This window comes from Quercus suber, unplaced genomic scaffold (assembly GCF_002906115.3).
Source record: "Quercus suber isolate HL8 unplaced genomic scaffold, Cork oak 2.0 scaffold_802, whole genome shotgun sequence".
Lineage (NCBI taxonomy): Eukaryota > Viridiplantae > Streptophyta > Magnoliopsida > Fagales > Fagaceae > Quercus > Quercus suber.
In genome coordinates this window covers 43,990-59,143 of record NW_027070237.1, presented here as the reverse complement: position 1 = coordinate 59,143, position 15,154 = coordinate 43,990, and the positions used below count along the sequence as shown (strand labels likewise).

The window sequence follows — 15,154 nt, the reverse complement described above, 5'->3', positions numbered from 1 at the left end:
TCGGCAGATGAAGATAAATTGGGCCTAATACTCTTTTGATCTAGTCAACATTATTGGGCTCACAAAGGCCCAAATTCTTTTGTATAGAAAAGATAGGTCTGAAAATTGATATGAAAAAGAACGATGATAAGAAACAAGGAGCAGCAGGAAACGTCAGCAGCAGGAAATGCGTGAAGGAAAGAAAAGCCAAGCTAAAGGAAATAACAAACACATCAAAAAACGTGTGAAGAAATAAGACAGAGACATGCAACAGGACGAAATAGAACTAATCTGCTACGGCAGGAACAGCATAGGAATGAAAGAAAACAAAAACAGAAAGGCCGGAGCCCCACCAACCTCTACCCAGCCAATACAAGGGAGGTGGGCCCACGGTCAAAAGGATTCAGATGGTGTGATTTGATGGTGGGGGGAAAAGGGGGTCTATATTTGGTTTCCTATCATAACTTCTTTTAGGAATATATCTTGCTGGGATGATATCTTACCCAAAAGAAGTAATAACTGGTTGGGACCATCTGATGCATGCCATAGAGCTAAGTAGTGAGGTAGCCCATTCCTGGTCTTTGAACCTAGAGGTAGAGGTATACGGCAAGAACAAATAAAAGGGAATTTTGTCGTGAAATGAGTAGCATTGCAGCAAACATGTATTAAGCAATAACAAGGGCAACCAATGGGTGAGTGGGTAATCTTGAAAGGATGCCCACAACAAACCAAAAACAGTTGGTGAATCCCTAGGAGTAAAAGGGAGAAATCCCATTGAATCAGTTTGCTATAAAAGGAAGGTAACCACGGTAGAAAAAAGGGGACGGAGGTAAAGGAAAAAATAGGGAAAAGAGTGAAAAACAGGGGAAGAAGAAAAACACCCAGGGGGAGGGGGAAAAGCACCTAAGGAAGGAAGCTCATGATAAGAGAGTAGTAAATACTCAGAGAAAGGAACCCAGAAAAAGGGAAAAGACCCAAGTGAGAAAAACAACCCACGGCAAGGTAGTAGTTAGAAACTAAGAGTAAAAAAAAGAACACAGAGAAAGAAAAAGAAGAGAGAAAATGTGGCAGGAATAGGGGCATACATCAATAGACCATCTTTTCACTCACTCTTAGCAAACCCACTCTTTGAAGTATCCAAAAGTAATAGCTAGTAGCCATTTAGGCCTATTCTCCAAAATACACAACTTTTATGGCAGGAACCTATGACAAAGTTATTCAAGTTGGAGTTTGGGTTCTTTCTTGGTTTACTTATTCTATAGGTAGATTCAATATTTAATTTTGATTGCAAATATATTTGATTTCTCTCATTATAATTTATATCTACCATATTTAGTCATTCTGCTGTAGCACGTTTTTATCATGTCTACCACATCAGTTGTCCTGCTGCGGTGTCTTTACTAGCTGAACTAGTTATTCTACTGTAGTACCTTTTTATTATATTTACCATGTTAATTATTATACAAGCTAAACATTTCCTGCCGAAGCTTTCTTCTTTATTTGTTATTACGTGTTTTACTGTTGACACAAACTAATCATTATCTTGCCATAAGTATATATATATATATATACATATATCTTTATTTACGAACATGTGTACATATTTGAGAATATACTAACCCATTTAAACTAACATTTGTTTGATGAGTATTTTCTTTGGGTTTTAGATTTGTTTATGTGCAGGAAGTGGAAAAGTATTTTTGCAGTAAAAATTAAGAGAAGTCATTCACACAGCAGAAGGCTTTAAAGCACAACAGACAGCTCTATTGCACAGCAAAAGGCTTTACAGTAGAAAGTTTTACTGCACAGCAGAAAGCTTTATTGCACAGCAGACAGTTTCACTACATAGCAGAAAGTTTTATTGCACGGCAGACGGTTTTACTACATGGCAGAAAATTTTGCTGCATAATAGAAAAGTCAATCCTACGATAGAAAATGAAGAAAAGTTTCTTCTGCGGCGAAAACTGGCAATGGAAGAAACAGAGGATAAGCCCACTTTGCAGCTTCTTCCCTTGGACTTGGACTCAACGTTTGCGCACAAGTCGGACCAAATTGAGTTGCAGTTGGACCGGTCTCAACTCCTTTACTAAGAATACTTGGGCCTACTACCGCGGGAGGCAGCCCAACCTAACACCACTAACACTCTTTTCTTATCAATCCCTCTAACAAGAGAGGTGGATTCCATCCATAAGTCCCATGTGAGGACCATTCCTTGAGAGATGGGAGAAGACTCCATGATTAACCTATTAATTTTTCTAAGTTAACACGACAAAGAGTTTTGAATGGTGTGTCAACAAAAGTACAATTAATCAAGAGAGATAATTATTTTCACAACTTCTAATGTGACTTGTTGGGATTAGTGTATGATTAAAGTGGTGTTAATAATGGATCAATGTAACAGTAATTGTGTTTCCATCACAAGTTATTACCTTGATAATCAATCATCAAAAAAGTTATTACCTTAATATATTGTGAAAAACTATGTGTTTATTTAATAAATGGAAATGCTAATGAATGCCCTTAGGGCATTCGTTAAGAATCTATTTAAATAAAGTTTTTATAGGAAAAGAAAAAAAAAACAATTAATGTTTTGACAGCTTTTTTCATTTCCCATAAAAGTGGTATAAAAAATTTTCTAAAATTGATTGTTAACCAATGCCCTAAGGGCATGACCCTTTTATAAAATGAAGGGTTTAGTTAACAACTATCAAAGTGCATTGGTTAATGTTGAATTTTTTTATTGCAATCAACTTGCTTTTTTTAAGGAGTCAAGCATTTTTTAATTAAGGGATATTTGTTTGTTCTTTTTTACGGGTTGTAGGCTCACGTAATGCGTGAGAATATATAATTATTTTGTAATTGTGAAATAATGTATAATTTGTTTTCTAAAATTTGTTAAAGATAATTTCTTTTTCCTAAAAATTAAACAATTTGTAATTGAGTGCATTTGATTAATATTATTCCTTTATGAGACGGTTCATATTCATCGAAATTATCTTTTACTTTTTAAGTTTCAAATAAATTATTCAAATTCTTCATTCTCACTTAAATGCATAATCAATATTATGTTTTGATATAAATTCAATTCTCATTTCCAAAATAACTATGTATTAACTTAAACAAAAATCAAACCAAAGTTATAAAAGGGAAATGGACTACTTGTGCTGGAGAACTAAAAAATACAATACCAACACTTATTAACTCATAATAGAATTTTAAAAAACACAAAAAATCACCAACCTAAAATCGAGTTGCAAGAAAAAAAAAATATGAGAGAGAGAGAGAGAGAGAGAGAGAGAGAGAGAGAGAAACCATTTTTTAAAGAGAGAAACCATTTTTTAAAGAGAGAATGTGAGAGACAATAACAAATTCATAGAAAATAAGATGAAAAGAAAAAGTAAAAGGGAGGGGAAATGTTGAAGAAAGTGTAACAATAAGTAATAACTTGAGAAATTAAGAAGCAGAAAAGTGGTTAAAAATAAGAGAGAATTGGTTTGAAATAAGTGAATGAGGTGACTGCTGATGTGGCTCAACAGAAGTGTAACAACAATAAATGCTAAACTTGAGCTTTTAGATATATATAAATAGATTAATCTCAAATACAGCTAGATTCCTCCTTATCATGTGCTATGTCTACAACATTTTCACAACAAAACTTAGGTAGTAGGTTGTTACAGGTTTTTAATTTGAATCTATTACTGAAATTACTTCTTTGCCCATCAATAACAGTTCGTAACAACTTACTACCTAAAATTTGTTGTGAAAGTGTTTTGAAAATGTTGTATAATCTAACATTTCTCTAACAAAAGCCTATAATTGACTATAAATCTTGAAATCAATATTTTTGAATCAAAGCTTTTTGTTGGAAAGCAAAATAGTATTTGGGGGTTGTGAAAAAGAGGTAAAAGATGGCGCAGCAATAAATTTCTTCAGTAAAATTTGAGAGAATCGCTGCTTTTTGTGAAAAGCAAAAAAGTATCTGGGTTTTTTCTAAGAAATGCAGAGAAGCACGAGGGCGAAAGAGAAAACAAGTTCTTTTATTTAAGCATTAGTGAAGTGGACTGGTTTCTTCTTGTGTTGGTTTGAAAATCTCATGAGGAGTGATAGACAGGAGAGAGAAGTTGGCGTTTCTTTGTCTTGTAGCCCTTGTAATCCAAAGCCTTGAATAAATAAATCAGAACCCAAGTGTCAGTTAAGTTTTGCTTTTCATTCTCAAAAAAAAAGTTAAGTTTTGCTTTGTGTCCGTTTCAGAACCAATTACCCAGACAAAATAGCCACCAAAAAAGGAAAAGAAAGAGAAATACATCTTTGCTGCTATTATATATTTCATTATTTTGAGCAACTTTTATAGGCCTTTTTTTTTGGGTTATACTCCTTTTTTTTTTTTTTTTTTGCTTGTTAAAGTTGAATTTTGAGTGAGGAAGGAATTGGGTTTTCACTTTTCAATGTCTTCAGATCTTTATATCTTTGATGACCCTTTTTACCGCCATTCAAGCTCAGACATGATCTCCTCTGATGGAGACCCGACCTTTATGTCAGACTCACCGATTGATATTTTTCAGGGAATTTCAATTTCAGACAGCCAAAACTATCATAACCGAGTTGAAGAATCTCACTCCTTTGACCACTTTTCTCCTCCACTTGTGTCTTCCTCCTCTCCAAGCCAGCAATTAGATAGCTTGAACCATATGCAAACCCATAATTTGCAGTGTTTGCCTAATGTTTCTGGTGTGCCATATGGGTTTGGGAATTTGTCTGGCTTGGAAGGTTTAGAGGTTAAAAATGAAGAATGTCAATTGGGTTTTGAGTCTTGTTTAAGCCAGGTCTTTGTTCCTCAAAGTTACAGTTGTGGGACTGAGAATGTGGCTAATAAGTTCATGCAGAGGAGCTATAGTAGTAATTGTTTTGAAGGAAAGCCCAGCTTTCTCTTTCAGCCTCACTTTGATACTTTCATGGAGTCCCAAAACTTCCAAAACCAGGCCTTAAGCCCACCTGAAAATAGTTTTTTAGCTGGACAGATGAGAAGGGTTTGTAGCACAGGTGATTTGCAGGTCAGAACTTAGAAATTTCTCTCTAAAGTTCTCTTCTTTTCCTCTGTTTTTATTTTCCTCTGTTTTTCAATTTAACATCTAATCAAATTCTGTGTTCTTTTGCTTTGTTTTCAGAATATCAAAGCAACTCACACTGCCCCAAGGTCCTACTCAGGTCCTTTGGCTACAGAAAGCTCATTCAATGAAGAAACAAACTTTAAAGTAGGGCGATATAGTGCAGAAGAGAGAAAAGAGAAGATTTCCAAGTACAGAGCCAAAAGAACCCAGAGGAACTTCAACAAGACCATTAAGGTAATAAAATTATGGTTGTTAGAAAAACAATTAGTTTATTAATTTTACCTTGTTTGTGCAAATCTTTAATAATCTAATCAAAATACTATTAAGAAAGTGCCTTATAGGCTTATATTATATAAGTGTTCGATAAATTTTTTTTTAAAAAAAAAACTAAGGCCCTGTTTGGTTGTGCATTTTAAACAACATTTTAGTTTTTAAACAGCATTTCACACATTTCAACACACTTTTTCACCCACACATATTTCAAAAAACAATAAACAACAATTTCAAACTACTCTACCAAACACCCTAAATGTGGCTGCTTTTTATTTTTATTTTATGTCTAATGTATTTGCATCACCACTACCTCAGTATGCATGTCGGAAAACACTAGCCGACAATCGACCCCGCATACGTGGCAGATTCGCACGCAATGACGAAACTGGTGAGATTCCCAAAGCTGCATGTTCAACCGGTATTGAAGATGAAGATTATCTCTGGGTAAATAAAACACTTAATACCCATTTCTAGATTTCAATTCTAACACATTTTCTCTGTTTTTTTTTTTTTTTTTTCTTTGCTACAATCTTAGTGTATTGTCAATCTGTGTATGCAGCTTGAGCGTTTGCATGAAGAGAATGGAACAGTGAATATGGGACAGTTTGTGAACGGTTTTGGTGGAGCCACAGAAGAGTTTCAGTGCTATGGCTTTTGAATAATATTGATAGTTGGAAGAATCTATAAATCTTTTTCTTGGAGGAGCTTTCATAGTATAGTTAGGTCCGTACGACATGACCAGAAAAAGGCCTTTTGAAAATACCTTTTTTTCCTTCTGAATAAGTCACCTCGTGTTGCTGAGGTTTAAACATTGTAGTTTGGGAGTTGTTATACACTAAGCAGTCTTAGCAAGAGTTAACTTTAAAGTCTTTTTTTTTTTTTCTTCTTCTTGGTTGACATTTTCCATGTCTAATAATTTGTCTATATTTATATTTGATGATCAATAATGAGATACAATGAATTTTATAATCTTCCAATTTCCAAGCTCTGACCTTGAGTGAGATCTAGATTCTATTTGGTATCTGTTTTTGGTAGCTTTTATGCTAAATGCGTGACAAAAAAAAAAAACCTAAAATTAAAGCTAATTTTATTATTATTATATTTTTTTATAAAAAAAAATTAAGACAAAAAACAAAAAGCAAAACAAACACTAGCGATTTATTCACCAAATTATTGGTTATATTGCTCCTTTTGGGTAAATATGTCTAATTGTGGGTGAATTTTTGGAAAAGATGGTAATTTAGCCATGCAGAAAATAAAGAATCATATTTTTGTTAGTGTTGGAGGGATTAGCGTAAAAACTAATCAGAGATTAAGAATTAAATAATGTGATTAAAATAATTGAATTGACACCTTTGTTTTCTTTAATTTTTTTTTTTTCAAAGTAGCACTTTAGAACAAGGGAGTCAATACCGTACCGGAGGCTGTACCGATTTGACCAGCGGTACGATATATTTCGGATACCGGTCAATACCGGTGTACCGTTTCAGGTTTACCACTATTTTTTATATTTATAAATATATATATATGTGTGTGTGTGTGTGTGTGTGTGTATATTATAAAATATATAAAAGTTTATCATAAAACATTTCTTCAATTCAGAACTAATTATTCATGATTTTAGACTTTAGTATCAATTAAAAGAAAAAGAAAAACACAATATAAAAAATAGAAAGCTTAAAAGTTACCATTGCATACTAAGAAAATAAATAATACTAATAAGTTACCATTCTGCCCTAACAAAAATTCAAAATTTACAAAACTTAAAAAAAATAAAATAAAATAAAAACTTTTTTCTATACGCCCGGTACGCTCGGTACCGGCCAGTATAACCCGAAATTGGTCAGTATAGCCAGTACGGCCGGTATTTTTTTCGGTACGAAACAGGGAGGTTATATGTACCGGTTTGCTTGCCGTTACGGTATATACTGGTAATACCGGCCGGTACGATACGGAATCGACTCCCTTGCTTTAGAATGTTATTAGACATTTTAATGAACCTTTATAGGTCAAATGACCAATAACTTTCTAATAATAGCCCAACCCAACATATTAGTCATTGTTTAGAATCACACTCATATATATATATATATATATATATTTTTTTTTTTCATTTTCATTAGTAGCTAAAACACACTCTTGTAAATGATGCTAGACAAGACAACAATGTCTTGCTTTGTCCGATCTGTGGTCTCTTCTTTATTTTAACCTATAATAGCATTATATTCTCCATTATGAACCAGTATCAGTTAATTCTTATTTGAATATTTTTTTTCCGGTCAAAAGAATAAATGTTTATTATGCAACGGATTTGTTAGAAACCTGGGAAACGAAGACATCATCAAGTAATTTTTATCTATGTTTACTAGGAGAACAACTTGTGCAGGAAAAAAAAATTGTAGAACAATTTCCCTTCTACTCGGCCAAATTTAAGAGAAACTTGAAGGGAATTTATAAGAGTAGAGGCAAAAAATATACAGGAAAAAATAACACACAACTTAGGAAATATTCACGAATTCCTAAATCTGTGAGATGCGCAAATAGAGAAAAAAATGTGCCAAAGAAAATAATTACACAAGATAATATTTACGTGATTCGGCAATTTGCTTACTTTGACAAAGTTAGTACAGGTTTTTGGAAACAATAATATTTATATCTCATATAGAGGATTTACAATGGGCTAAAAACGGCCCAAATTTTTTTCCCAAGGTTTGGGGGTAGCCTATCAACCCAACCATCCGCTCCATAAACTAAATCTCAAAAAATTTCCCATTAAAAATTTTAACACTTTTATATCAAGTTGAGTCATAATCTGAATTAAACACAAATTAAGCTCCATATATTCCAAAGAAACTTTTGTAAGAAGGAAAAATATTTGAGGAAAAATCACATTTGCACCGTACACAAAAAGTCTGTTTTGGATTTGTGGTAGAAAATTGACGCAACCAGGACACAATCACACGCAATCACAGAATAAAATGCGGTTCAGCCAACTGTTATGGAATCGGGTGGAAGGAGAACATTTAGCATCTTACAGTTACATGAAAAAGACATTACAACTCATGGATTTCTAGTTATATGCATAAAAATGGTATCAATTAAATATTTAAATGTGAGCCCTAATTGCTAGCTAATTAGGGTGTGCTTTAAATTATAAGAACTTTTTCCAGTTAATTGAGTCCATTAATTACACGATAATATTCTGTTTTCCTAACTTATCTAAATGCATATTTTCTTTTTTTCCTTTTCATCTTTGATGATCATATTGTCCTTTATTACTTTTATGGCCTGTTTAGATGCAGGGGAGAAGGAAGGGGAGTAGAGTAGTGTTGATTAAAAATAAACTAATTTTGTGTTAAATCTACTCTACTCCCCCTCCCTCCCCCTCGATCCAAACGGACCATTACTGTCTTCCACTTGAATGATTGAATCCTTTACCGTAATAATGCATCATATGTTTTTGTTAAAAGAATATCCGCTCCTATTTAAATTCTACCATTCTCTCTTTTTTCTTTTTTTTCTTTTTGAGAAATTTTTAGCTAGGTTTGTGACAATTTTTGTAATTTTGTATGCTTTACATGGAGATTATAAGATCATTGAATTTTTTAAATACCACACGTCTCTCATGTAGCTAAAAATATTAAAAAAAAGAAAAAAAGAAAAGGAAAGATTTAAATGTGAGAAGTTCCTTTTGCACAAATATCATCACCCTCCTTAAAATAATTATACAACTCAAATGTTAGTCAGCGCCTAGTGCTTACATTTTAAATTTTACTCTAACAAACTCCTTCAAAGGCACTCCATAGAAGCCAGCCCTCTAGGCTTTAGTAAATCTGAACTCATACCAATAATTCATCTTTGGATTTCATCAACATATTGTTGAAACCAGATGTGGTTTAAAATATTTTCATTTGTGCCTTCTCATTCATCCTGTGCTCATTTAAATTCCAAGACAAGGTTAGCCCAACTTGATTCTTAAGAAAACAAAATTATTTATCATGTGTGTTAAGAATAAACAAAGCAGACCCCATCTATTGTTTGCTCACAATGCTAATCTCTAATTAAACGGTGGCTGGTATTAAAAAAAAAAAAAAAAATTAAATACCTGTCTCGTTGTCTATATTTTTGAGCGGTGCTAAACTTGTTATCTTTTGCCATCAAACAAAAAGCAATCCACAAAATCTCCTCCTCTATTTTCTGCCTACAAATAAACCTTTCAACTATTATCAGTAAAAACTATATTCCCTCCCCACCCTTCATTTTTTTTCAAGTTCCAAAATGATGCTACTTATAGAGCAAGTTGCTCTAGATACTTTAAATTTAAAGTGTCATGCAATATTTGCTAGCTTATTGGTTAGCTAGACCACAAAGGCACACACTACATATTTGCAGGAATATGACAAAAAGTACACTTACAAGGACTCGGTTAAGGTACTATTGTACATTCATTTTAACATCTTTGACTGAAAAAGAATATGGAAAATCTCATTCAATACATGTAAGATATACCTTTGGTCATTCTTCCAAATAGTTGCCATGTATTTGAGTGCATTTTTGGATTGGATGCATAGTATTGCTTTTTCTACAACTTGGTGTGGCAAGGACTAAGATATGTGGTACGATATTCACAACAGTAATATGCTTCAACTCTGAACCGGGGTAGTCACACCTGGTTTACCATTTGATGAGATATAAGGTTGTCCCTCTAGATTTGACTCTGGAAAAGTATATGATTCTGCACTAGAGGGATCCTCATTGTGTTTTTTTCCTTCCTCTATTTTTCCCTTCATAGCTTAAGTTGCTTACTTTGTCTCAACAGTATAATCATGCTGAAATAAATCTTGTCTAAAGTAACCAAACCATGAATGGGGTTCTTTTGGCTCAACCATTATATATACTCATATTCTCTTCTTGATTAGATAGCTTTCCTTTCCTGCCCAAAATTGGAAAAAGAACAAAGTGCAAGTGAAAAAGAGACAAAACATATTGTTTTTTAATAAGATTAATGTGACAGCCTTTCAAAATGAGAATTTTGTTCACCAATCATAGATCAGTCAAAGAATTTCCAATTCCAGAGGATTTTATATATAGCTTATGCTTCAACCCTTTCAAGTGTTGTCAAATCGTTGGTCATAATAATGAATTTGCAGCGCAATTTTGAAGTGTTAAGTGTGGACTACAAGACCCGTCTAGTATGCCACAATATTTCTAAGTTTTTACTTAGTGCCTATATATGCTATTCTTCCCCTCTTCATAAAATGGTTTCAGGAATAGCACTTATGTAATTTATGCAATTGATACAATCATTTTAATCATTTTGATTTTGAAATGAAGATTAGTGATAAACCACATTAAACAGAATAGGAGTTGAACCAGAAGAGAGGCTTGTTAAGAAATAAACAAAAGATACAGAAAGCTTAGAGCTAGAATACATTTTTACCCTGGACCAGAACTTGTTTAAAATATAAACTTGTGACGTTGTCAACGTGTAGGTATGTTTTTTTAATAAATTATCAGATAGATAAGCTGTGCAACTTTGCCCTTCCTTATTTCTGAAGCAAGAAAAACACTGTATCTTCTTTTGCTCTAAAAAATTATGAAGGTATCGCCAAAGTTCTAATCATACAATGCCTAGACTACTAGACAATCATTTCTATACAAGAAACTCAAAGCACCAATAAAGTGAGGTACCCATGTGTCAATTTGATCAGAGCTAGGTAGCATTGCTCACAAAGGGACATTTTGGAACCATATCTACAGGATGCGATCACTCTCAATTGAAAATGCTTAATGACTAATTGTACACATTTTCTTTACTTGAACAATGGCAACAAAGGTGTCTAGGTACTTGTGTATCATCTTTGGCATTAGAAAGAGATGCTTGATCATAAAGCTCTTATCTTTCCATCTCTGCACCGTATGTTTGTTTTAGCAATAAAATTCTTTCAGCTTAAAAAGCAAACAAAAAAAAAAAGTTCATATCTTCACAATAGTTTCTGAAGCCATAGCCCTCAACAAGCTTGGCATCTTTAACCTTCCATTATCACAATTTGAGCACCTTCTTTTTGAAAAAAAGATATGAACATTTCTTAGCCGAAGAATCCCCTAGCCATATTATGTTCAGAATGACAACCTATTATTGATCACTCCATCAAAAATGCCAATGGAAACCTAAAAAAGAAACAATAAGCATCCAATAGGAGTCATGAAAAGAGCTATAAAGATCGAATCTTATCAGCCCACCGCCCTGATTTTTCCATTCTTGCTCTAAATATCTATCATTACAAAATTAGTTGATCATTAGGAAACCATCTTCCTACTATGATAAAAATGAGAATGCAAGAAGACTCACTTAATGGGGAGAGCAGTATAGAAAAGAATGATTATTAAATTCAATCAACCCAACAACAATGATTCCAAAGACTAACTTTTGACTAAACCACAAAATTAGAATAATTGATTAAAATAATCTAGTTCAATTTCCTATCATTGCGCTGCTATAGATTATGAGATAATTAGCTGATTAGCCAATAGGAAAGATACCAAGAGAGAATTTTCTCAAATATGAGAGGAAAATGACCAAGAAAAGGTTTCTTCTTGTTGGTACATAGGAAATTCCATGTTTGAAAAACTTTAAATATTAGTTTTGAAAACTGGATAGTCACGACGCGTTTTGCTTCCTGCGTTTTCTCTTTTTTTTTTTTTTTTTTTTTTTGCCGCAATTGTTGACATTTTGGGGACAAAATTTACTGTTTATACACTGTTCACGCACTGTTCATGCACTGTTTACGCAATATTTAATATTAAAAATAGGTCCCACGATACTATTTACACATTTAAAAATTATTTTGCTACAGTGTTTTCAGCAACAATAAGTTTTTATCAACTTTCAGCAACAATAAGTGCTATCCAAACGAACCCTTAATTGAAAATGCTTAATGACTAATTGTACACATTTTCTTTACTTGAACAATGGCAACAAAGGTGTCTAGGTACTCGTGTATCATCTTTGGCATTAGAAAGAGATGCTTGATCATAAAGCTCCTATCTTTCCATCTCTGCACCGTATGTTTGTTTTAGCAATAAAATTCTTTCAGCTTAAAAAGCAAACAAAAAAAAAAAGCTCATATCTTCACAATAGTTTCTGAAGCCATAGCCCTCAACAAGCTTGGCATCTTTAACCTTCCATTATCACAATTTGAGCACCTTCTTTTTGAAAAAAAGATATGAAAATTTCTTAGCCGAAGAATCCCCTAGCCATATTATGTTCAGAATGACAACCTATTATTGATCACTCCATCAAAAATGCCAACGGAAACCTAAAAAAGAAACAATAAGCATCCAATAGGAGTCATGAAAAGAGCTATAAAGATCGAATCTTATCAGCCCACCGCCCTGATTTTTCCATTCTTGCTCTAAATATCTATCATTACAAAATTAGTTGATCATTAGGAAACCATCTTCCTACTATGATAAAAATGAGAATGCAAGAAGACTCACTTAATGGGGAGAGCAGTATAGAAAAGAATGATTATTAAATTCAATCAACCCAACAACAATGATTCCAAAGACTAACTTTTGACTAAACCACAAAATTAGAATAATTGATTAAAATAATCTAGTTCAATTTCCTATCATTGCGCTGCTATAGATTATGAGATAATTAGCTGATTAGCCAATAGGAAAGATACCAAGAGAGAATTTTCTCAAATATGAGAGGAAAATGACCAAGAAAAGGTTTCTTCTTGTTGGTACATAGGAAATTCCATTAATGGGGAGAGCAGTATAGAAAAGAATGATTATTAAATTCAATCAACCCAACAACAATGATTCCAAAGACTAACTTTTGACTAAACCACAAAATTAGAATAATTGATTAAAATAATCTAGTTCAATTTCCTATCATTGCGCTGCTATAGATTATGAGATAATTAGCTGATTAGCCAATAGGAAAGATACCAAGAGAGAATTTTCTCAAATATGAGAGGAAAATGACCAAGAAAAGGTTTCTTCTTGTTGGTACATAGGAAATTCCATGTTTGAAAAACTTTAAATATTAGTTTTGAAAACCTATAGTTCAAGTGAAACTCATTTTTTATGTTTGCTCACGAATGGTACATGATTATTAAGTAGACCAGCTCTATTTTTTTTTTCCAATATTTTAACTATCAGACAACCATATGTCACTGATGATGAAACTTTTGGTCTAGATGGAAAAAAATGAAAAGAAATTGTGCCTTTTTTCATAGTGGGAAATCAGTTGGACTGCCATCTAACAGCTAGCAGTTTAGAATTCAAAACTTATTGGAATCAATCTCCAGAAATGAGATGGTATACTATTGTTAAGAAGAACAAATATTATATGATAACTAGAGCTGTATACAAATTTTGCCACCTCCTAAAGAATATTTCAGTTCAATAAAATGACTATCTGCTCGAATAGAATTGAAAGTTGGAACTTTAGATGGATTCAGGGCATCTGCTAAGTAATGGTTAGAGATGGTTATAGTTGACCAAACTGTAGAGGTAGAATTATTCTTATAGTTTATTATTCTGTAACTTTCTTGTGATTTGCGCACTCAATCCTTGGAATTAGGAGTGAGGTCCATGTCATGCTAATGTTTTCTGGTTTGCTTTGTCTATTTGTTCACAATCTCGGTGCGCGCGCGCGTGTTTTGCCTTTCATAAACTTGATTTTATATGAACAATAATGAGCAATCCTTCTCTGAAGCATATTCTTTATGGCTTGGTTAACAGGTTAAGTGAATCTTTCGCCTTGCTGGGAGAGTGGCTTTTCCTTTCCTAGTTTTCTTTCTCTTAACTTTGTATTCATAATCAAGTGCAGTTGTATTTAGCAAAAAGTAAAACGTAAATTTCCCACAAGTGGTCAAATGCTAGAGTAGCTCTAGGTCTCTTAGGCAGAAAAAATTCCTTCAGCGTGGTAAGAATCCACAAAGTTACTCATTAACCCTTTTCTTTCCAAAGGTATTTTGCAAATGGGGTCTCTTCCAAATCTTAACAACTTCAAGATGGTGACAAGCTAGTGCACGCCGCAGTGTGAATGCTACCAATTTCAATACCAAACGCAACTAGAGGTAAATCGGATATAAGTTAGTGCTTATATAATTGTAACTTTTGAGCCACTCTAGAAAGAGAATCCAAAAAAGACACTCAATAGTTCTCTCCTAAAGGTGTTTTGCATATAGGGGGGGGTCTCTTAATAACTTCAGATTGTGACAAGTGTATATAGTTAAAGGCAGTAGTGTGGCTACAGCCAATTGTGAAATTGAATACCAAACAGAATTTGAGGTAAAGGAGATGTTAGTGCTAGTAACTTGTGTGAGGCAAAGTAGTGTTATTATGTCTGCAAAATGGTTTGTCTGTGGGGCACATATCCTATCCAATGAACTCTTCGAACTACTAGAATTTCAATAACCAAGTTCTACCTTTACACTTCCTCTACATGTGTCTTTCTTTCCATATTTAATTGAAAAGAAGGTGGTTTTCAACAAGGCACTAAGCCGCCCCTTTTTTGGTCGTGAAAACCACTACTTAGACCACATCTTCAATTTTCAATGGGACAAGAGTTGGTGCTCACTGCTCTTACATAATATAGACCTTATGATAAATGGGACATTGATGTGTGGATTTATTATATATTTACCTTCACATCATAGAAAACGAGGATGTGCCAAATGGATTGAGAGAGAAAAAAAAAGAGATAAAAAAAATGAAGAAAAAGAATACTAAATAGCATGTTGCACATGCAAAGAGGTTAAAAAGGGAAATATAAT

The 15,154-nt window shown here is 33.3% G+C and overlaps 1 protein-coding gene across 1 annotated transcript; it reads left to right on the top strand.

Moving 5' to 3' along the window:
* The first annotated feature begins 4,033 nt into the window (after positions 1-4,033).
* On the top strand, positions 4,034-6,323 carry LOC112017226 (uncharacterized). Its single transcript, XM_024049700.2, has 4 exons — positions 4,034-5,030; positions 5,145-5,321; positions 5,676-5,804; positions 5,920-6,323. Exons 1-4 carry the CDS (start codon positions 4,425-4,427, stop codon positions 6,016-6,018), a joined length of 1,011 nt encoding a protein of 336 aa, XP_023905468.1. The 5' UTR covers positions 4,034-4,424; the 3' UTR covers positions 6,019-6,323.
* Positions 6,324-15,154: the final 8,831 nt, after the last annotated feature.

Coding starts and splice junctions, on each gene's coding strand:
- LOC112017226 (XM_024049700.2), top strand. CDS start 4,425: ATGTCTTCAGATCTTTATATCTTTGATGACCCTTTTTACCGCCATTCA. Junction 5,031..5,144: donor GTAGCACAGGTGATTTGCAG/GTCAGAACTTAG, acceptor CTTTGTTTTCAG/AATATCAAAGCAACTCACAC. Junction 5,805..5,919: donor AAGATGAAGATTATCTCTGG/GTAAATAAAACA, acceptor CTGTGTATGCAG/CTTGAGCGTTTGCATGAAGA.